Genomic DNA, 22803 nt, shown 5'->3' on the forward strand with positions numbered 1-22803 from the left:
ACACTGACTACCCTTCCTGTCACACTATTCTCTCTTATCCTTCCAAGCAGCCTCCTGATATCCACTTTGACACATTCTTTGTCCTCTCTCAAATCATTTGTACCAATTAATACTATTAACTCTTTTGCTCGCTCCCGCCTCATATCCAATGCCTCAATCACTCTACTCATTTTACCGCCTGGAAAACATACCTTGTGCATTCTATCCTCTAGCACACCTTTAATAATAGAGTCACCATACAATGCCACTCGCTCATCTTTCGTTAACTCTTTCATGCCATCATGAGTTATTTTAAATAGTTTTGACCTGAATTTTCTTAATTTCATTCCGCATCCATTTCATTTCTTGCCTCATCCAATCCAATTCAACTCAAATTCTAATTCAAATGTTTTATTTTTATTTTTCCTTTTTATTTTAGCTTACAAAATATTATGGAAATTAAACAGTGAAGAAAGAGATACAACACAAATCAACATAATACAAGAGAAACAATGGCTACAACATTATAAGAATTTATGGTATGACTCAAATTTAATAACAGAAAACAATACTGAAGAAATCAGTACTGATATAGAACCAATTAGAAGAACTAAAAGAAGCAATAAATATATCAAAAAATAGAAAATTATCCAGATAAGATGGCATAAATACAATGCTTTGGAAATATAGTGAAGAATATTTACATCACAGACTCTTAAAATTAATAAATAACAGTTAGAGGAAATGTGAGGTTCAATCACACTGGTCAAAAGCTAAGGTTATAAATATTAAGAAAGGAGACAGAGAAGATTGTGGAAATTACAGTCTATTAAATACAAGTTACAAAATTTAAAGTAAAATCCAGAATAAAAGATTCAAAATATCGCAAACAATTTACTCTCAGAAGAACAAAATGGTTTCAGACATGGAAGAACGTACACTGACAATATTGATGTATTAAAACAAATTAATGAAAAATACAAGAATTTAATTTAGAGACTCATCTGGCCTTCATAGATTATGAGAAAGCTTTTGATAAAATACACAGAAAAAAATTATAGAATAGAATGAAAAAACAAAGATATCTTATATTTGGTACAAGGTATACAAAGTTTATAAAAAGATGCAAAAATACAGTTATAGGTTAGGTAATCGATTAACAGAAGAGATTGAAATTAAACAAGCAGGGATGTAACTTATCTCCAACTCTATTCAATATAAAATATGGAAAACAACAATAAAACAAGGTATCTGAAGAACTGTTATCAATACAATGCTGTATGCAGATGATCAGATTACATTACAACAATGAAGATGACCTTCAAAAATCAGTTTATGAATTAAGCCAACAATATAATTTAAAAATTTCACAAAAAAAAGTCATGGCATTTAAAGGTTGAGATCATGTTAAATCAAAATAGTCATAGAAAATAAAATAATAGAACAGGTAATATATTTTAATTATTTAGACTGCATAATAACATATCTAAAAGATATAGATGAAAAAACAGAAGAAAAAAGATGAAGAAATTTCAGAAAATATGTGGAACAATTAAAAGGACACTGAATAAAAACAAAGATGAGAAACTCGACTAAAATTTTACAAAGTAATGGTCACTCCCACTTTATTATTTGAAGCAATCTGATGTGAGATTAAAGCCGGTAAGACAAAATATACAGTTGGTTGTTGCTATAGGCCAGAGAGTTTGACAGGTGATCTGGAAGACATTCATTGCCAAATTAGTGTGATGAGTACAGGTTGAGTGATTATTATGGGAGACTTCAACTATGGAGACAAACTGGAAGGAAGAAACATCATGCAGCAGGAAGGAAAAATAATTTATACACCTATGAGAGATAATTACTTAAGGCAGCATGTGGTGGAAGGGACTAGGGGTGGGAAAGTATTGCACCTGGTCACAGGATCTGGAGGTGTCTCTCTTAATAATATTAAAGTCATCATCTGGAGTACCACACACACATACACACACACATATATATATATATATACACACACACAGAGACAAGCTACATTACATTTCAAACAGTATGCCAAAGAGACAATGATTTGATCAATGGTTATTCTACTGGCCTGCCTCTGGTGAAAAAAAAAAACTAATATAAAAAAAATAAAAAATAAAATAACTACATCAAAGCTATATTCTATTTATAACATCATTAGAAAGACAATTTCATATAGACAGTTTTATTACAGTAAAAGTGGTATCTTAATTTAACATGAGAGTTGTTATATTACAGTGGTTCCTAACCTTTTAGTAGTCATGGCTCCCTGAAGTAATTTTGCAGTCCCCTAGTTTGTAGTAACATAATAGTTAAAACTTTTTTAAAATAGTGGTTTACTTACTGATTATAATGACAAAAAATATCAGAAAACAGAAATCAACTTTACTTAAATGTATTTTAACGATACCTCTGTTGTTGACCACTCTCACATCAGATTGCTTCAAATAATAGAGTGGAAGTGGTCATTATTACTTTATAAAATTTTAGTTGAGTTTCTCATCTTTGTTTTTATTCAGTGGCCTTTTAATTGTTCCACATATTTTCTGAAATTTCTTCATCTTTTTTTCTTTTTTTCATCTATATCTTTATCTTTTAGATATGTTATTATGCAGTCTAAATAATTAAAATATATTAATTTGTCTATTCTAAGTAGCCTGTGTAGCTCAGTAGTTGTGTCGTTTGCACACCACGCCGCTTGGCCGCACGAAGGAAGACTTGGTTTCGAGTCTAGTCGGTGACCAGAGGAAATTTTTCTAATCCTTTTTTCGACCGGTTCCCGAGTTAGTCGATCTCTGGCACGGGCAAGCGGGTTTTTCCTCCCAGAAACTCGGGTTTTTCGTCCTGTAAACTCAAGAAAATCGACCGTAGAACCCACATTATTTCAGACATTAAATATATTGTGTTAGGGTTAGGGACCACGAGATGGTGGCACATTTGAGCCATCTCTCTTCACTGCGTACCGCTTAATTAGTGATAGACTTGGGCCATCTATCTCTGATTGGTTACCAGTGGAGATTGAACTGCCCACTCAGTCTCCAAAAGTTAGATAGGGCTAAATGGCCTCGCCTACTCCCGTATACGGGAATAAAAAGGCGTTAGCTGATTTTTTTATTTTAATTTGTCTATTCTTGTTTCAATTGTGTTACTCAATGCTATTCACATGCAGTAGTCTATTCGGAATCTATTTCATTGTTTTGTTTTAATATTTACCACTGTGGAAAATCCCTTTGCACACAAATATGTAGAAACAAAAGGCAACAAATCTTGAATAGCAATGGTAAACAGGTGCAAATATTCCCTTCAGATATGTATCCAAAATTGGACCAAACTTTTCTTCTTGAAAACAGAGATCAGACTTAAATCCTTTGTTAATTCCAGTAGTGTGTCATCATTTGTTGGTGATAAATTTATATTTTCGTAGATATTAAATGGATCTTGGAATCCATAATTTTCTACAATGAAGTTCATTATTTGGAAAATATTTCTCAAATTTTTCAATTAATCTCTGAAGATGACATATAATTAAAGAATTTACAAGCAGTTTATCAAATTTAAAATTGTAGCCTGAAATCATTTACAAATAGTTTGGAAACATTTCAAAAACATCTGAGTATACTCTTTGAATCTATCTATGCAGTTTTATTTTCATTGCCTCTATTTTACCTAGCATTAGTAAAAATGTTAGATTGGCTTCCTTGTAAAGATAATTTAGCTGATTTAGAATAGAGAAAATATCTGCCAAATATGAAAGTTTTGCAATCCATTTTTGTCATTGAAATAAATGGCCAGGCTGGATTTTTTATCATTTAAAAATATTTCAACTTCCATTTTTAATTGTAATAAATGAGCAAGAATTTTCCCTCTCGACAGCCATCTAGTTTCTGGATGAAGTAGAAGCGATGTAAGATCGGCATCAACTTTTTCACAAAGAGCAGAAAACAGTTTTGAATTAAGAGCATTTGCTTTCATAAAATTTATAACTTTTACAGCAACCATCATTACTTTGTGTAATTCCAGACTCATTTCTTTAGAAGCTGGCTGTCCTCTGTGTATGAAACAATGAGTCCTGTCCTGTCAGGTGTCTTCTCCCTCCAGGAGATTGACTACCATGTATCTCCACCATGTCCTATTCTGCACCTCTCTGCTGCATTCCTTATATGAGAGATAGGTCCAGTCTTCTATATTTTTCATCCACTCCAGTCTTTGTCTTCCTCTTTCCCTCAACAGTTCCTTCGAGAAGTGTCCTTTGTAGGTAGTTATGTCTCAGAATATGTTCAAAATATCTGACTTTTCTATTTTTAATTTCTTTCATCAGGCTCCTGTTGATGCCTGCCATCTCTAGTACCTCTTCATTTGTCTTTTTTTCTTTCCATGATATTCTCATAATTCTTCGCAGCATCCACATTTCAGAGGCCTCCAGTTTTTTCATACTCAGATTGGAGAGTGTCCATGTCTCTACTCCATATAATAATGTAGACCATATGTAGCATTTGGAGATTCTTAGTCTTGTTTTCAGATTCAATTCTCTAGATATTAGTAGATTTTTCATACTGTTGAAAGCTGACCTTGCGATTTCATTCCTTTTTCTAATTTCATCTTCTGTCCTGCCATTCTCTGTGATCAAGTGTCCGAGATATATGTATTTTTGCACCTGTTCTAATTTATTTCCTTTTATATCGATGCATATTTTTGGTATTTTCTTTTCTCTTGAAATTATCATGGTTTTTGTCTTTTAAAGTTGAAACTGAGGCCATACTGTTTGCTATACTTGAGGGTTTCATCTATAAGAGTTTCGAGGTCACATTTGTTTTCAGCTAGAAGAACCTTGTCATCTGCATATCTTAGGTTATTAATATTTCTGCCCCCTACAGTGATTCCTTTGAGGTTACTAATTTTATTAAATATTTCTTGTGTGTATAGGTTAAAGAGAATCAGAGAAAAGACACAGCCTTATCTCACGCCTTTCTGAACTGGGAATTCTTCTGAGGTCTCTCTATTTATTCTCAAAGATGCAGTCTGTTCCCAGTAAAGATTAGTTAATAGCCTAATGTCTTTTCCATCCATGCCTATTTTTAAAAGGATTTCAATTAATTGTTCATGTTGGACATTGTCGAATGCCTTTTTGTAATCTATGAAGCAGAGGTACACATCTTTTTGTTTTTCTAGATATCTTTCTATGATGGTTCTGATGTTGAAAATACCTTCTCTTGTACCTACATTTTCCTTTGAAGCCACTTTGCGTATCATTTATTTCTATGTTTATTTGTCTTTTATTTCTTTCAAGAATAACATATAGGAGGACTTTTGATACTTGACTGATGAGACTGATTGTCCTGAACTCTTCACATCTTGTAGCTTTTGTTTTTTTGGGAATTGGAACGAAAATTGAGTGATTAATATCTTTGGGTAGAAATCCAGTCTCATATATTTTAAATCAGTCTAAGCCTAAAGCCTTCTAATTCAGTCTGTTCAGGAATATCATTTCTTTGTTGTTCATATAATTTCCTTGTGTATTAAATCCATCTTTCCATGATTTCTTTTTTATCCATTAGAATATGGTCTCTTGAGTCTCTAATGACACTTGCATGGTTTGCTGTATTTGTCCTGCTTGCCATTTCTCTGATCTTTTCATGCATTTCTCTGCTTCTGTGTTTTCTAACAAGGTTTTCTATATCTATACATTTATATTTAATCCATTCCTTTTTGGCTTTCCTGCATTCTTTTTTTATTTCTTTATTCATGCTTTTATATTCAGGTTTGTTCTTTAACTTTTTTCTTTGTTCCATCAATGTCAGTATTTTTTCATTCATCCAAGGTTTATTCCTTTTCCTTTTTAATTGTGGGAGTGTATTTTTGGCTGCTTCATTGATGCTATTCTTGAATGTTTGCCAGTTCATGTTAATTTCATCAATTGGCATTCTATTTTCTGTGTGAGTTGTGGTGTCAGACTTGTTAAGGGATTCTGTGAATTCTTTTATAAAGCAGTCTTTAACTTCTTGGTTGTTAAGTGAGTCTGAATTATAAGTTTCTCTTATGAATAGTTGGCTTGGTATCTTAAGTTTTATTTTGATTTTTGCAATCACTCGGTTGTGGTCCGATCCTATGTCTGCTCCAGGATATGTTTTTATTTGTGTTATTGCATTTCGGAATCTTTTGCTTATTATTATATAGTCAATTTGGTTTCTATAGATGTCCCCAGGGCTTGTCCAGGTATATAGTCTTCTGGGAGGATGTTTAAACAGTGTGTTAGCAATTATTAGGTCATTGGTTCCACAGAATTGAATTAATCTTTCACCTCTTTCATTTCTGATTCCAAGCCCTTGGTTTCCCATGCAAAATGAGATTTTTTCTGAGCCCACTTTTGCATTTAGGTTGCCCATCAGTATGATAACATCATCTGACTTAGCACTGGAGATTGCAGTTTGGATGTCTTCATAAAATTGTTCCAACTCTTCATCTGGGTGATCTTGGGTTGGTGCATATGCTTGGATAATATACAGGTTGAATGGTTGTGCAGTTATTTTAGCTGTTATGATTCTGTCATTTATGGGCCAATATCCCTGTAGAGATTTTGCAATTCTATTACTTAGGACAAGTGCTACTCCATTAAGGTGTAAGTCACAGCCAGAGTAGATTATAGTGTGATTTTTTCTTCTTATTATGCCTATATCTGTCCACCTCACTTCACTGATACCTGCAATATCGGCCTTCATCACTTCTAATTCCTGGAGTAGGTTATCTAATTTGCCTGCCTCGTAGAGTGTTCTGACATTCCATGTTACTATTTTCAAGAGATTGCTCCTGGTTTTCAGACAAGGGATATCTGAGAATATCCTCCCTGGAGGGTTTGGGATATTATCTTCATACACTACCTTAGTAGTTCTTGTCTTACAATTCCCAGTTTCAAGCTCTTCTTCCCTGTAGCTATAAGAGCTGATGGTTGCAGGGGTCTCAACCACATCTCTAACTTCATATTGTGACATGGTGTGTTTCATGGTTGACAATGGATAAATATGTGGTGAGGCTCCGAACTCTTCCACGGGCTGGCCACAAGTTCCTTAGATGTCAGGAGTGTGCCCTCGATGTGCCACACATCTCGCTTTCATGCCCTTGAAACAATGAGTAACCATTATATTAAAATTTGCAATTTGTTTCATTCAAGAGACAACACCAATATGACAGCCTCTCATAGCAGCTGAACCATCTGTACAGATTCCAACACAGTTTTGCCACTGTAAGTCATTGGATGTGAAAAATGAATTTATTTTGTTAAATAAACCTTCACTTGTAACAGTTTCTAATTCTAAATAAAACAACATTTCTTCAAATATATCTTCCTTATTATGGTCAATATACTGCTCCCAAAGAGATACTCTTGTTGGAGATGTCAGTTGATTCATCTATTTGTAGAACATGGAGAATTTTTAATATTTTGAATTAACTGCTCTTGGAGATTGTTTCCACCAATGCAAAGGCTACATTTGTAAATATTATTTAATGTAAATCACTTGTTTATAATTTAATATTCATATAACTACCTTTAATTTTATTAATATTTAATTATTTAATCAAGAATATATGTATTAATAGTAGAAAAACTCTGTGTTAAAATATTATCAAGCTATTTAGCTTATTTCTATGTTAATATAGAATATATATTTGATAATTTAACTGTGCATTAATTGAAATGTAAATATTCTTTATTTATTCCTATTTGTAGAAGTTTAGCGTTATGCAACACCTCAATTTTATTATGTTTTGTTTTGTTGTCATGGAGACTTATGTAAGTGAGCGAGCACGTTTTGGAACACCACGTGAGGAGAAGGTTTATTGAAAAGAGTTTTAGAAAGAAATCACAAGAATAATTTAGGTGAGAAGAACAGATATATAAGCGATGAATGCTGAAATTATTAATTAATTAAGAGATAGATTAGAGAGAGAAAGGAGAGGATTGGCATTAGGTTGGAATCGGAGCATTCGGCATTTGGGAATCCCAGTGTGATAATAGCGAGTCGGCAAGTCACTCAAGCAGCTAATAAAGTCTACTAGTCGAGAGGCAGTTAGCTAATAAATTGTAGAATAACAATTATAGCTACGGAAAACAGCTGAGTGACTACTAAATAGACTAGCGATATTTGAGTTGAGATTCAATTTCAGGGCCGACCTTTCCTTGAAGCAAAGTACAGAGTTATTAGCGAATAGTAGATGTTGTAAAATTGAAGTTTACCGTTAGCTGTGCTTAGAAATATATTGCCTAAAGAATTAAATGAATGCAGGAAGAATGAACAGCTGTGCATATAAAACCTCAAGTTAAGGAATTATTGTGTATTGCCTTAATTCATAAGTGATCAGTAGTATTTCATGCAAGAACATTTGTTTATGTGTATAGTGACCGACGATTAATTCAGTTATTGCTTAGAAGATTTATTTAATGAGTGTCATATACTGTTTAAAGTGAGTGTTTACAGTTATAAAAAATGGTTGTGTGTAAGTTTATGAAGAAAGAAGATTATTGGTAAGATTATTCCAACCGTTAATATTCCTATACAGAGAGGTGTGCGAGTTTCATCCTAGAATATCCTTATATTAACAGTAACTATTGTGGAGATTAGCTGAAGTGTAGATTTAAAAGTGTATGCTTGTGAAGAGGTGTTACTGCATTTTTATGGTATTTGAAACTTAAGAAACTGTGAGATATTTGTGCAATCGGTTACTGAGGAACTTTGTGACTTTGAGTTTTACCAAGCAGTTAATTGAATTTTGTGAGAGCTGAAATGTTTATAATATCTTACTTAGTGATTTGAACTTAAGTGTAAACTGTGATTCTAAATTAAATGTTTGTTTTTGTTAATCTAAAGTTGTGTTTTGCCTGAATTTCTTTTACTGCACCATTCATAAAATATCCGAATCAAAGCGGGAGAGATAAATAAGTTAAATATACTCGGCCAGTATATATAATATTAACACCTAAAAAGAGAGAGAGTTGTGAGTTAGTTTTTTTTCAGTTCTTGAACTAATCTAGATATAGAGTGGCGCAGTCTTTAAATATAAATTTTCTCTATATTTGAATTAGAAATCAACTAGCAACCTTCTATTTTGTTTAAGAACATCATAATAACTAAATGTCGGATCCAAAGTATAGATTGACAAGTAGTAGGATCCAACAGAGTCAAATACTTACACACAAAGAACATCAAACCATGCTTTAAACTCATATAACGTATATATCTCATTCACCACAATTTAAGGCAATTCATTCCACTCATCAACCACTCTCCATGTAAAGAAACTGCTTCTTATGTCTCTGCGCATGCACGCACACGCACACTATACAGCTTCTGGGTATGTCTCCTTGTTCTATCTCCTTTTTCCCATTACATGAAAAAAGTTCCTCCACATTAACCTGGTAACAATCCTTTATTAACTTAAATGTCTCAATCATATCTTCTCTCTTCCTCATATTTAGAAGACTCTGCAAACTGCATTCTTCCCTCAATCTATCTTCATATCCCACATCCAGAAAACCAGGGGACCAAATCTGTGCACAATAATCTATATGAGGGCTGATCAAGGCACCTGCTATAAAGGAACCAAACCCTCTTTATTTTGAACAAGTTGAGGTCCTCTACATCACTGCCATAATCTGATGCAATGTCTTCACAACTTGTACAATGCGACCTCTAAACTTCAGATCCTGGTCAAACACCACTCCAAGGTCTCTTATCTCCTCAACTTCCCCAAAATTTACCTACTAAGTGTATGCATTCCATTGTTGCCTATCAAATTTCAGCACCTTACACTTAATAACATTTCACTGACAGTTCCATACTGTTTTCCACTTATACAATCTATTCAAGTCCTCCTTGATTCCTCTCCCCAGTTTTGCAGCATTTGCAAACAGTTGTATGTATATCACCAGTTAAACGTATCGCAATATCATTAATATACAAATTAAATATCAATGGTCCCAAAGCATGTTCCTGTGGCAAAGCACTAGCGACTTTTTTTTTTCTGAGATAGCTATTCACCTATCCAACTGACTAGTCTATCATCCAAAGCCATTTGCTTCATTTTAGTGACCAACTTGTCGTGTGGCAATCTATCAAAAGCCTTTGCAAAATTTTAAATTTTGCAAAGGTTGCAGAGATATACGATTTGAAAATTGTATATCTCTGCAACCACGAACCACAAATGAATGCGATTTGTACCATGTGAACGGCCTTGGCCCAGAATTTGATATGACGAGTGATAGATGCCACTACTAGCACCCAGATAACCGCTTAGTTAATGAGAAGATAGTGTCTAGTCAACAGAAGGCATTTTGTGTTCTCGAATTTAGCAAGACTGTGTCCGTGATTACGGTGCAGCGTGCGTTTAGAGGACATTACGGAACTGATCCACCACTGGACAAAAACATTCGTCGTTGGTATCGACAATTTCAAGAAACAGGGTGTTTATGTAAGGGAAAGAGTCCTGGAAGACCATGCACCTCAGACGGGAATGTGCAACGAATTCAAGAGGCTTTTCAGCGAAGCCTGCACAAGTCCACTCGTCGTGCAAGCCGAGAACTTACCATCCCTCATGTGACTTTTTGGCGTGTTTTATGACGACGTTTGCTTATGAAGCCACACAGATTGCAACTGGTGCAAGCTCTTCGTGTAGGTGACAAAAAAAAAAAAGAACAGATTTCTGTGCTAATCTGTTAGAGGACATGGAGGACGATGCCTTCCTTCCTACAAAGGTTGATTTTTAGTGATGAAGCAACCTTTCATCTAAGTGGTAAAGTTTCGCACCACAGTGTTCGCATATGGGGACTTGAGAATCCACATGAAATTGTACAACATGAACTCACCAAAACTTAATGTTTTTTGTGCATTAAACAAAGCTTAATGTTTTTTGGGCCATAAATCTTTCTGTTAGAAAGGTTTATGGCCCTTTCTTTTTTGAGGAAATCACTGTTATGGGAAACTCGTATCTTGAAATGCTGCAGGACTGGCTACTTCCACAGCTGAATGAAGAATCTGAAGATTACATTTTTCAGCAAGATGGAGCACAGCCACATTGGAACCTTCAAGTTCATCGGTTTCTAAGTGAAACATTGCCTCAGCATTGGATTGGACGCATGGGACCCCACGACTTGGCACTACACTCTTGGCCTCCAAGATCTCCGCACATCACACCTTGTGACTTCTTTTTATGGGGATATGTAAAAGACTGTGTTTATGTTCCTCCATTAACCGCTGACTTGGATGAGCTCAGAACCAGAATCACAGCTTCAGTAAATTCTGTGACAGAAGACACTCTCAGATGCGTTTGAGATGAATTCAGCTATCGGCTTGATGTTGTCCGTGTAGCAGGTGGAGGGCACACTGAGCATTTGTAATTGTGGTGACTGAAACTTTAGGCCTTACTTCATACTTGGTAATTTATTTTGTAACTGTACCACATTTTCATTATTAAACATAATTATTTGAAATCAGGTCATTCTTTTTGAAACACTCTGTATATCACTGCATATGCATCACCCTTGTCCAATGCATTTTTAACATCCTTACAGTATACAAGCAAGTTATCAAGTTAGTAAAATGTGACTAACAAATTCACATTGACAAGCACAAAGAATACCATTGTTATCAACCCACTTTTGTAATATATTAATTACAAGTACAGATATATAGATTGGCCTATAATTTGTTGCCTTAGCATTATCACCACTGTTGTGATGTGAAACAATTTTGCCTTCCTTCAACCCCTTTGGGACTTGTGCCGTTGCAAGATTCTTGTTAAAAAGATAGGCCACGGCTCATGCTAATTCCTTGGAACATTTCCTTAAGAGATGTAGCGATATGTCATTAAGTCCTATTGTTTTATTGACATCTAGCTTATTTAACTCCTCATATACCTGTTGCTTGCACATCTTTAAATCTTCTCTAATTTTACTCTCTACACATAAGCTTCCAATTTCACCCTAAGGATGAAATGCCCTGATGAGCTGCTCACTGAACACCTCGACTATGTCCTCTGCACCAATCACCAGTCTGCCACTTTCATCCGTTAACAGCATCTTACCATAATCATTCTTCTTGGCCTGATTTGAAAAATTTCTGCTTGTACTGCACGTTTGTTGTCCTTACCAAATGAGTCACTCTCTTGGCCTGCTCCTTATACTTTTCACACGACTGATAATTACTATTAATCATCTTGTACTGCCACCAAAGTGTATTCTTTTTCCAGATTTTATGCTTAATCCCCTCATTTATCCATTTTGCACCTACTTTATTTAGCCATTTGACATTCAAAATACATTCATACATTGATACTATTATGTATTCTTTATCAATTCCCAAGCAGCATTTAGTTCATTATCGCTCAACTCGCGATTCCATGTGCTATAGCTATCTCCTAAGCTTGTCATAATTACTAGCCTTTTACTTTCCCATATATCCTTAAATGGCTAGCTACAACCTAGGTGATCACTTCATGATCATTCTCACCAACTGGAGGAAAGTGCAAAACCCCACTCACAATTACATCCTCTGATGAAATGATCAGAACTAAATATCTCAATCCTCATGTGTCCTCCTTTACATGGTGCCTGAGATAGCAGTCTCTCAAGAACTCAAGAAATTCATTTTCCTTATTTCCAAATGTTATCTCTATATTTCAATCTATACCACCATAATTAAAATCACCCATAACAATCACGCTTCATTTTACTAACCCAAGTTGTTTATACATTTCATCACCATCCCCCACATTCCCTGGCCTATAGCAACATCCAACTAAATATGTCCTCCTGTCAACCTCCAAACTCAGACCACACTGCTCATAACCATTGCCACTATTTCTCTCTTTCATGTTTACCTTATGTGGACATAATTTCTATGCTTTAAGAGGGGATATTCAGTTGTTTGCTGATTATGCAAAACTGGGGATAGCAATAGTTGATAAAGGTGATGTAGATATATTGCAGGATGATTTAAATAAATTGGCATTGTGAGAAAAGGATAATGATTATCAATTTAATGTTGCAAAATGCAAAGTAATACACTTTCGGTTGAAAAGGTTGCATATAGTGTTTCATATTAATAGTACTATATTGCAGCTGGAAATAAAAGAGGCTAGGGAATTGGGGATAATGGTAGACAAAAGAGTTGAAGTTCAGAGGACGTGTGCAAAAGTTGGGAAAATAGCTCAAAGGATTATTTAGATGGTGAAAAAAAAAAACGACAATTAAAGATAGGAAAGTTATTATCCCTCTGTTTTATTTTATATTTTTAGAGGTACCTGTGGCACATCATAATTATTAAAAGAACACGCAATTCCACAGTAATAACTTTTAATTAATAAATGAGGTACAGATATTTCATACTAAAACTAATAGTACATCTTCAGTGTTACAAACAGATAGTAATGGAATACAAGTAATGAACATTCGGTGGATCACCTATTAAAATACATTGTTGTCGCGAGCTAGGAAATGAAAGAAATTAATAAATAATTAATATTTAACATAATTGGTTTTTTTAATGATTACATAAAATAAAAGTCTCCCAGATCTTCGAGAGAGAGAGAGAGAGAGACAATCATTTCGATTTAAATTCGGTTGGTGTAAAATAGCTTCACAACTTTCTTTAAAGAGGCGTTCATATTTGAACCTGCATCTATGAAGGAGAATAGCTTTATCCCACTGGATATTATGGGTAGTGTTAATACTGTGTTGTGCTAGATCAGACTTCTGAGGTTTGTTGTATTCAATATAATATTGATGTTCTTTAATTCTTTTTTTTACAGAATGGCCAGTTTGTCCAAAGTAAGAAACATCGCATTCACATGGTTGGTAAATGCCAGCCAAAGATAGAGATGACAGTTTATCTTTTGTAGAAGGCAATAAGGAAGAAATTTTGTTGATAGGAATATAAGTGGAAATCAATTGATACTTTTTTTTTTTTAAATTCTACCTATAGGTTTTGAGATTACTGGAATGTAGGGGATTGAAACTCTGTGGACTGTTGAAGAAACCTTACATATTGGAACATAAGATTCAATTATCTGTTGGATTTGATTAGGGTGGTAATTATTAGATTCCATTAACTTTTTAATGATGGAAAGTTCTTGTTGTAAGATTTCTGGAGAAGAGCAAACTTTACATGCTCTATTAATTAGAGATTTAAGAATACCAAATTTTTGAGATGGGTGGTGAGCAGACTTTTTATGAATATATCTGCCAGTAAATGTGAGCTTTCGAAAGACGCTTGTAGATAAGGTACCAAAAGAAGTTCGAGTAAGCAGGATGTCCAAAAATGGTAAAGTACCAGAATTTTCTTTTTCCATGGTGAATTGGATATGAGGGTGAAGGCTATTTATCTGTTGTAGAAAGGTGGAAAGTTCATCTTCAGTATGTGACCAAATGGCAAAAACATCATCGACATAACGATACCAAAAGATGGTTGAGGGTGAATGGATGAAAACATAGTCTCTTTGAATTGTTTCAAAAAATAGTTAGCCAAAGGTGGAGACAAAGGGCTACCCACGGCAGTACCCTCAACTTGTTCGTAGAACTTGTTTTTCCAACTAAAATAACCTGAATGGATAACAAATTCAAAAATCTTTGCGATATCTGGAGAGTAATTTTCATATAATAATCTGACTGTGTTGGCTAATGGAATATTGGTAAACAGAGATACAATGTCGAAACTGACTAGCAACTCAGACTCTGAGTTTTAAATCCTTGATTTTTTCAAGGAAATCTGTTGAATTTTTTATGTAGGATCTGGAATGTCCAGTGAAAGCACTTAAAGAACAAGACAAGACTTTTGCAATTCGATAAGTAGGAGAATCAATGCAATTCACGATTGGTCATACTAGATAGCCTTCTTTATGGATTTTCGGGAAACCATATAGACGGGGAGTTCTTCCAAAGTAGGTGCGTAATTTATCCACAAAATTTGGGTCTCAGCTGATGACCTCATCAAGTAATTTATTTAATTGTTTAATTTGTGAATTTGTAGGATCATGAGTGATCTCTTTGTATGTAGAGTGTCTTCTAAATGTCTTCTGATATGTTATAGAACACAATCTGTCTGGACTTTCTAGCGATGCTAACAAACTTCGTTTTGAAGTTGTGACTTTGTTATTTAAAAGCAAATTACCTCCACAGAATTTATCAAATGCTGAAATCAAACGGCTAACTTCTTTAAGAAGAGATAATAACATATCTATTTCTAAGGCCGATAAAGGAAAAACTATTGTAATCATGAATAAGACTATGAGACAAAAGTATCCAGTCTTTTAGAAGACACCTCTACCTACAAAGAGATCATGCATAATCCTACAAATTCACAAATTAAACAATTAAATAAATTACTTGATGAGGTCATCAGTTGAGACCCGAATTTTGCACCTACTTTTGGAAGAACTCCCCGTCTATATGGTCTCCCGAAAATCCATAAAGAAGGCTATCCAGTATGACCAATCATGAATTGCATTGATTCTCCTACTTATCGAATTGCAAAAGTCTTGTCTCGTTCTTTAAGTGCTCTCACTGGACATTCCAGATCCTACATAACAAATTCACCAGATTTCCTTGAAAAAATCAAGGATTTAAAAATCAAAGAGTCTGAGTTTCTAGTCAGTTTCAACATTGTATCTCTGTTTACCAATATTCCATTAGTCGACACAGTCAAATTATTATATGAAGATTACCCTCCAGATATCGCAAAGATTTTCAAATTTGTTATCCATTCAGGTTATTTTAGTTGGAAAAAACAAGTTGAGGGTACTGCCATGGGTAGCCCTTTGTCTCCACCTTTGGCTAACTATTTTTTGAAACAATTCGAAGAGACTATGTTTTCATCCATTCACCCTCAACCAACTCTTTGGTATCATTATATTGATGATATTTTTGCCATTTGGTCACATACTGAAGATGAGCTTTCCACCTTTCAAAAACAGATAAATAGCCTTCACCCTTGTATCCAATTCACCATGGAAAGGGAAAATTCTGGTACTTTGGACATCCTGCTTACTCGAACTTCTTCTGGTACCTTATCTACAAGCATCTTTCGAAAGCCCACATTTACTGACAGATATATTCATAAAAAAGTCTGCTCACCAAAAATTTGGCATTCTTAAATCTCTAATTAATAGAGCACATAAAGTTTGCTCTTCCCCAATAATCTTACAAGAACTTTCCATCATTAAAAAGTTAATGGAATCAAATGATTACAACTCCAATCAAATTCAACAGATACTTGACTCTTATGTTCCAAAACCTACAGCTTCTTCAACAGTTTGCAGAGTTCCTATTCCGTACATTCCAGGAATCTCGGAACCTATAGGTAGAATTCTGAAAAAGTATCAATTGATTCCAACATATATTCCTATCAACAAAATTTCTTCCTCATTGCCTTCTACAAAAGATAAACTGTCATCTCTATCTTTGGCTGGCGTTTACCAAATACCATGTGAATGCGATGTTTCTTACTTTGGACAAACTGGCCCTTTTGTGAAAAAAAGAATTAAAGAACATCAATATTATATTGGATACAACAAACCTCAGAAGTCTGGTCTAGCACAACACAGTATTAACAATACCCATAATATCCAGTGGGATAAAGCTATTCTTCTTCATAGATGCAGCTTCAAATATGAACGCCTCTTTAAAGAAAGTTGTGAAGCTATTTTACACCAACCGAATTTAATTCAAAACGATTGTCTCTCTCTCTCTCAAAGATCTGGGAGACTTTTATTTTATGTAATCATTAAAAAAACCAATTATCTTAAATATTAATTATTTATTAATTTCTTTCATTTCCTAGCTTGCAACAACAATGTATTTTAATAGGTGATCCACAGTAATAACTTTTAATTAATAAATAAGGTACAGATATTTCATACTAAAACTAATAGCACATCTTCAGTATTCCATTCCTATCTGTTTGTAACACTGAAGATGTACTATTAGTATTAGGTTTAGTATAAAATATCTGTACCTTATTTATTAATTAAAAGTTATTACTGTGGACTTACATGTTCTTTTAATAATTATCCCTCTTTATAAGGCTATGATTCAGCTGTATCTTGAGTACTATACATAAATTTGTCACGTGGTTTCTTGGAGACCAGGTAATGGTAGAGAAGATTCAGAAACGACTGGCTAAGCTGGTGACAGATCAGTTGAATCCATTATGATAAGAGGTTGAAGGTGTGTTGATGAGAAAGTTTAGTTGATAAGTGGAAAAGAAGGGACATGATAGAAACCCAAAAACTTTTAGGATATTAAAGGGATTTTATAAAATAGATGCAAAGGAAATTTTACAATATGTGATAAATAGTCAAATAACTTGGGATCATCCGTAAAAGTTGTGTAAGTGGGCGGTTAGTAGGGAGGGGGGGTGTATGGACTAGATTTTTTGCATGGAGAGTGGTGAATGAGTTGAGTGAATTGCCAGAATTACTTGTGAGTTCCCTGACAGTGAATGAGTTGAAGGAGAGGTATAATAGATTTTGTATGTATAATAGTTAGTCTGGATTTCCCACGACAAGTCTCTAGACCCCATGGAGATATTGGATAATAATAATGATGATCTGTGAACATGATTAATTAATTTAATAAAGGACTAAACACAGTGCCGTAACAATGGCTTGGCGAAAGAGGCACCTGCCACAGGCGCAACTAGGTTTGGGGTGCAAAACGTAAAAAATAAAAATAAATAAATAGATATAAAAGTCAACTATTTTACATTGTATTTTTAAATTTCGGCAATATGCCGCTCTAGACACAAATTATGCAACACACTGCAACTCATTTTGATGGGGTTAATAGTAAGTATTTAACATATTGCATTTAGTTAAATTTAACTTGTCACATTTAAATTTTTAGTCATTTTTGGGTTGGGGGGAACAAATCAGACAATTGCCACAGGCACTTCATATCCTCGTTACCTAACTGACTATACATATCTCTCTCAATTTCAGGTTCTATTTTACTTTTTTTAAAGAAATTACAGATTGTATTTCAACCTTCATTTAATGATCATCATCATCAGCAAATTCCTGCCATGTACCCACAAGGGGTGTACAGGACATGATAGTACTACATGAAAAAAATTATATCATTACTAACTTCATATCTACAATTTTCCTCCAAAACATTCTGTTACTTGTCAAGACTCCAACATTATCAGATCTTATATTTCAATCGTCTAAGACACTTTGTACCGTATCAATCCACCTATATCTTGGTCTTCCTCTGGGTCGTTTTGCTGCCAACCTGGCAGAGAACACTTGTTTTGCTAATCATTCCTCGCCCTTTCTGTTTAGGTGACCATACCACCTGAGATTAGCTCTGCTAATGCATTCCTGGATGCTGACAATGTCAAGTTATTTCCTAATATCCTCGTTTTTAATATGATATTGCCATTGATGCCATCAGCTCACGCCTCTAATCTTTCTCAGGACTCTCATATCTGCGGTTTCTAGTCTTTGGTCAAGTGTTTTACTTCTGACTCAGCTCTCAGATCCATAAGTTAAAACTGGCTTGAACACTGTCTTGTATACAGCTAATTTAGTGTTCTGACTAATTTCTCTTATTCCATATGAATTTATTCAATTGACTTCCCACCATACCAGCTTTGCTTATTCTGTTGTCTATTTCTATATTTAATTTACCATCTTTAGTAAAAATCGTGCCTAAGTAGCTGAAATGTTTTACTTGTTCCACAGGATCTCCATTCACAACACAGTTGACATTTTCAATGATTCTGCCTATTTTCATTGTCTTTGTCTTTTTATTGCTGACCTTCATACCATATCTATTACAACAGCTATTCAATTTAGTCAGAGAATCTTGCAGACTTGTAGCGGATTTATTTAGAAGTATAACATCATCCGCATAAAGCAAAGAGCTGACATTAACATCTCCAATTTTGATATCAGGTTTAATACTACTTTCCTTCATAATGTGATCCATATAAATAATGAATAACAGAGGGGGTTATGTACATCCTTGTCTCACACCAGATTTAACATTAAACCATCTTCCTGTACTTCCTTCAATTCTAACTGCTGACTTACAACTCAAATAAAGACTAAGTATTTCTTGACATAATGCCCCAATGACACCATATAACTGCAGCGTATTGAATAGCTTCTCTCTTGGCACCTTATCATATGCCTTTTCCAAATCAACAAAACTTAAATACAGATCTTTGTTATATTTCCATGCTTTCTCGACTATTTGTCGTAAAGTGAAGATCTGATCCTGACAGGATCTGTTTGGCCTGAATCCAGCTTGTTCTTCACCAAGCTTTTCTTCCTCAATTCTTCTCAACTGTTTCTCAAGTATACTTGCATAGATCTTGCCAGGAACACTCGGTAGGGAAATACCTCTGTAATTCTCACATTCAGTTTTATTTCCCTTTTTATACATGGGTACTATGAGAGCTCTACTCCAATCATCTGGAATTCGTCCCTCTGTCCAGGCTTTCTGAACTATGCAGTGCAGCCACTGTAAGACTCTTATACCACCATACTTCAGCATTTCTGGTCGAATATCATCTACTCCAGCTGCCTTTCCACATTTCAAGCCTTTGATGGTTTTTTCTACTTCAAGTATGGATATGTATTCGTGCCTGCATGCCTGGTCAGTGTTTTTTACCACTGTGCTGTCATCACTACTTGTTTCATTTAGCAGTTTTTCAAAGTAATTACTCCATACTTCAAGGATATCTATTTCTCCAGTTTTCATGTCACCTTTATCATCTCTAACTCCTTTTACAGCACTCTTTCCTCCATTCCTAAGCTTCTTCAACAACTTCCAGAATATTTTGCCACCTTCTTGATATTTATTTTCTATATTCTTGCCAAAGTCCTCCCATGACTTTTGTTTAGCTAGTTTTACACAGTGTTTGGCATTCTTGCATTTGTCTCTGTATTCTCTAAGAGCATAAGCTGACTTATTTGACAGGAACTTTTGATATGCTTTCTTCTTTTCCTTCGCTGCCTCTTTAACTTCCTGTGTCCACAAGGGAGTTCTGAGTTTATTATCCTTGCAGACAACTTCACCACATGCCTCTCTGGCTGAATCAATCAATGTTTTCTTCAGAGTTTGCCACTGAATCTCCAAGGTTTGATTCCTGTTCTCAAACTCTTTCATTTTTTCTTCAATAATCTTTGTGTATTTTAGTCTACAGTTCACATCTGAGAGCTGCTCAACTTTTATTCGCTTTAAAACTTTCTTACATGTTCTTCTTTTCAATATGAAATTCAATTTTATCCTGCTCAAGACTAAATAGTGATCACTTCCAATTTCAAATCCTCTGTACACTCTGGTGTCCTGCACCAGGGAGAAAACATCACTATCAACAATAACATAGTCAATGAGACTTTTCTTATTCCTAGCCTCTTCTCTCCATGTGAATTTGTGCACATTTTTATGTTGGAACATGGTGTTAGTAATAACCAGTCCATGTCCTGAGCAGAAATCCAACAGATATTTGCCATTATTATTAGCTTTCCTCTTTTCTCCAAATTTTCCAAAAATATTTTTGTATGTCTCACAATCATTTCCTACTCTGCTATTTAGATCTCCAACAAGGACCAACTTTTCCTTTGTCATTGTGTCAGTTGCGTTCTCTAAAGCCTCAAAAAATTCCTCCACTTCTACCTTAGTAGAACCTTCTGTGGGACCATAGGCACAAATAAGTCTCATTGTCCAGTTCCCCATTCTGATATTTGCCCAAATCACTCTACTTGACACTGCCTGCCATTCAAGAAGATGAGCCTCGTATTTTGTGTTGAATACTATGGCTACTCCTTCTTTTCCTTGATTGTCATTGCCTGAATATAACATTTTGTATTTATTTTTCAGAAAGATCTCACCAGTTTGGTCTTTTTTGTTTCAGTCACCCCTATTATGTCTATCTGGTACTTATCTAATTCCTCATCTTGCTCCATTTCTTTGCATTCAGGCTTCTTACGTTGATAGTACTGATCTTTAACTCTGGTGATGTTGAGTTGGGGTTTGTTTTCAGATTTGTTCCAGTAGCTGACTTTTCGCTGTTTGCCCTGGTTCCCTGGCGAAAACAATGGGGGCCTTGTTTAACCGGGCGACGCCCTAGCCGGCATGAAATTTTGTCATGTTGTACCATCATTTTTTATTTTGGTTTAACCAATAAGAATACAATTTGGTCGGCCAAATCCCAAATTGCCAGCCCATCCTCGGTCGTTCAGTATCCAAGTAGATACCCAACAGGGTGCACCACGAGAAAGTGAGGATTGGACATTAGGTCAGAAACCCTGGTTGGTTCTCCGCATTCCTTTAAAGGCTATGTGAAGGTCATCTCTCAGTTATACAGCTTTGACCCTTAAGCACCCCTTCATTTAATGGTGAATGTATAAATTGCTTCATATATATATATCACAGTCCTGAATTACAGTAATCTGATCTTCATATATATATATATATATATATATATATATATATATCACAGTCCTAAATTACAGTAATCTGGATTTATTTATAACACAGTTGTAGAGCCCATAATTTGTGTAAAATGAAATAAATACATTTATATCTTGGATTACAGTGATGGACAAACAAAGCCAAAAATTGCTGTATGTCTGTGAAATATTAAAATCTATAATGAATGCAATATTTTCCCAAGACGATTAATGGTGTTCAAGCATAATGAAGCATAGTGAGGCAAAAGATGACAAATTTTCCAGCTGGAGCAGAAACTTAATTTCTCACAATATTTTGTACTTTTTGAAGCAGTTAAGAACAAGAATGTTGCCAGTTAATCATTTCATATATGAATATTTCATGTTCATATATTAAATTATGCTGAAGTTAAATGTCAATAACCAAATTATAACTTACCTTCTTGGACCTTTGGTAAAACAGACAGAACAGATAAGGCCACTGCAAATATTAGGTTGAAGCTCACAAAGAACTTCTGTATACCACAATCACCATCCTAAAAAAAAATATATATAAAAAGCCAGTAAGTCTATCTTATAGGGCAAGAATGAATAGAATGATTTATTGAACATTTAAAACACTGATGATTATTTAATAAATTTTGAATAGAAAGAAGAACTGTAACTAAACTTTAATGTATGCTATTTAATTTGATACATGCTAATTTAGCATTAAAAAGAAATAAATATTCGGCAACCAGTTGGTCCTTACTTATAAAGAAAAATCATACATATGATGTAAATTTCAAAATGATAATTACAATCCCATACATTTTCTTTCCTTATTATGAAAGATTATAAATTACAAACCGATTTAAAATAATAATAAACCAAACACTGGAAAAGGGGCAATGTATTAGAAGTGTCTAGCAGTTTTACCATTAAGAGTAATTTTACTATAATTTCCAAAGTTTGGAGTCTGTGGTCGTGAGATGGGACAACAAAAGTCATAAACTGATTTTATGAGAAAAGGAGATGTATATGTAATTTGAAAATTGTGATTCAATTTGTTTAGAAACAGATTTCTGTAAAATTTGCAACAGGGTTAGGCTGTCCCCCCCCTACCCACCCAATCCTTGTGAAAAGAACAATAAAAGACTAACAGGCATAGGAGAGGAAGGCTATATATACCATATATCAAAATCACAATTTTTGTATGGATAAAAATTGCAAAAGTTTAGTTTGGATCTTCCTAGATTGGGGGGAGGAAGGCAGGGGAGAGCAGCCAAATCTTCATGATGCTTAAAGTTGTGATATAAGTAGCCTGTATGCCATAGATGAAATCTGTAAGACTTTAGTTTGAACTCCAAGTTAGGA

General features: G+C 34.5%; 1 protein-coding gene across 1 annotated transcript in view; it reads right to left on the bottom strand.

Annotated features, from left to right (window-relative positions):
- LOC150107059 (putative serine incorporator) overlaps positions 1 to 22803 on the bottom strand; it is a 341534-nt gene that overhangs the window by 144079 nt on the left and 174652 nt on the right. Inside the window, exon 7 of the mRNA XM_090392928.1 lies at positions 21887 to 21983. Coding sequence (XP_090249054.1) covers positions 21887 to 21983 — 97 coding nt within the window. The remainder of the gene's footprint in view (positions 1 to 21886; positions 21984 to 22803) is intronic.

This window comes from Typopeltis vanoorti, chromosome 5 (genome assembly GCF_054136105.1).
Source record: "Typopeltis vanoorti isolate ZY-2024b chromosome 5, IOZ_Tvanoo_1.0, whole genome shotgun sequence".
NCBI classification, from domain to species: Eukaryota; Metazoa; Arthropoda; class Arachnida; order Uropygi; family Thelyphonidae; genus Typopeltis; species Typopeltis vanoorti.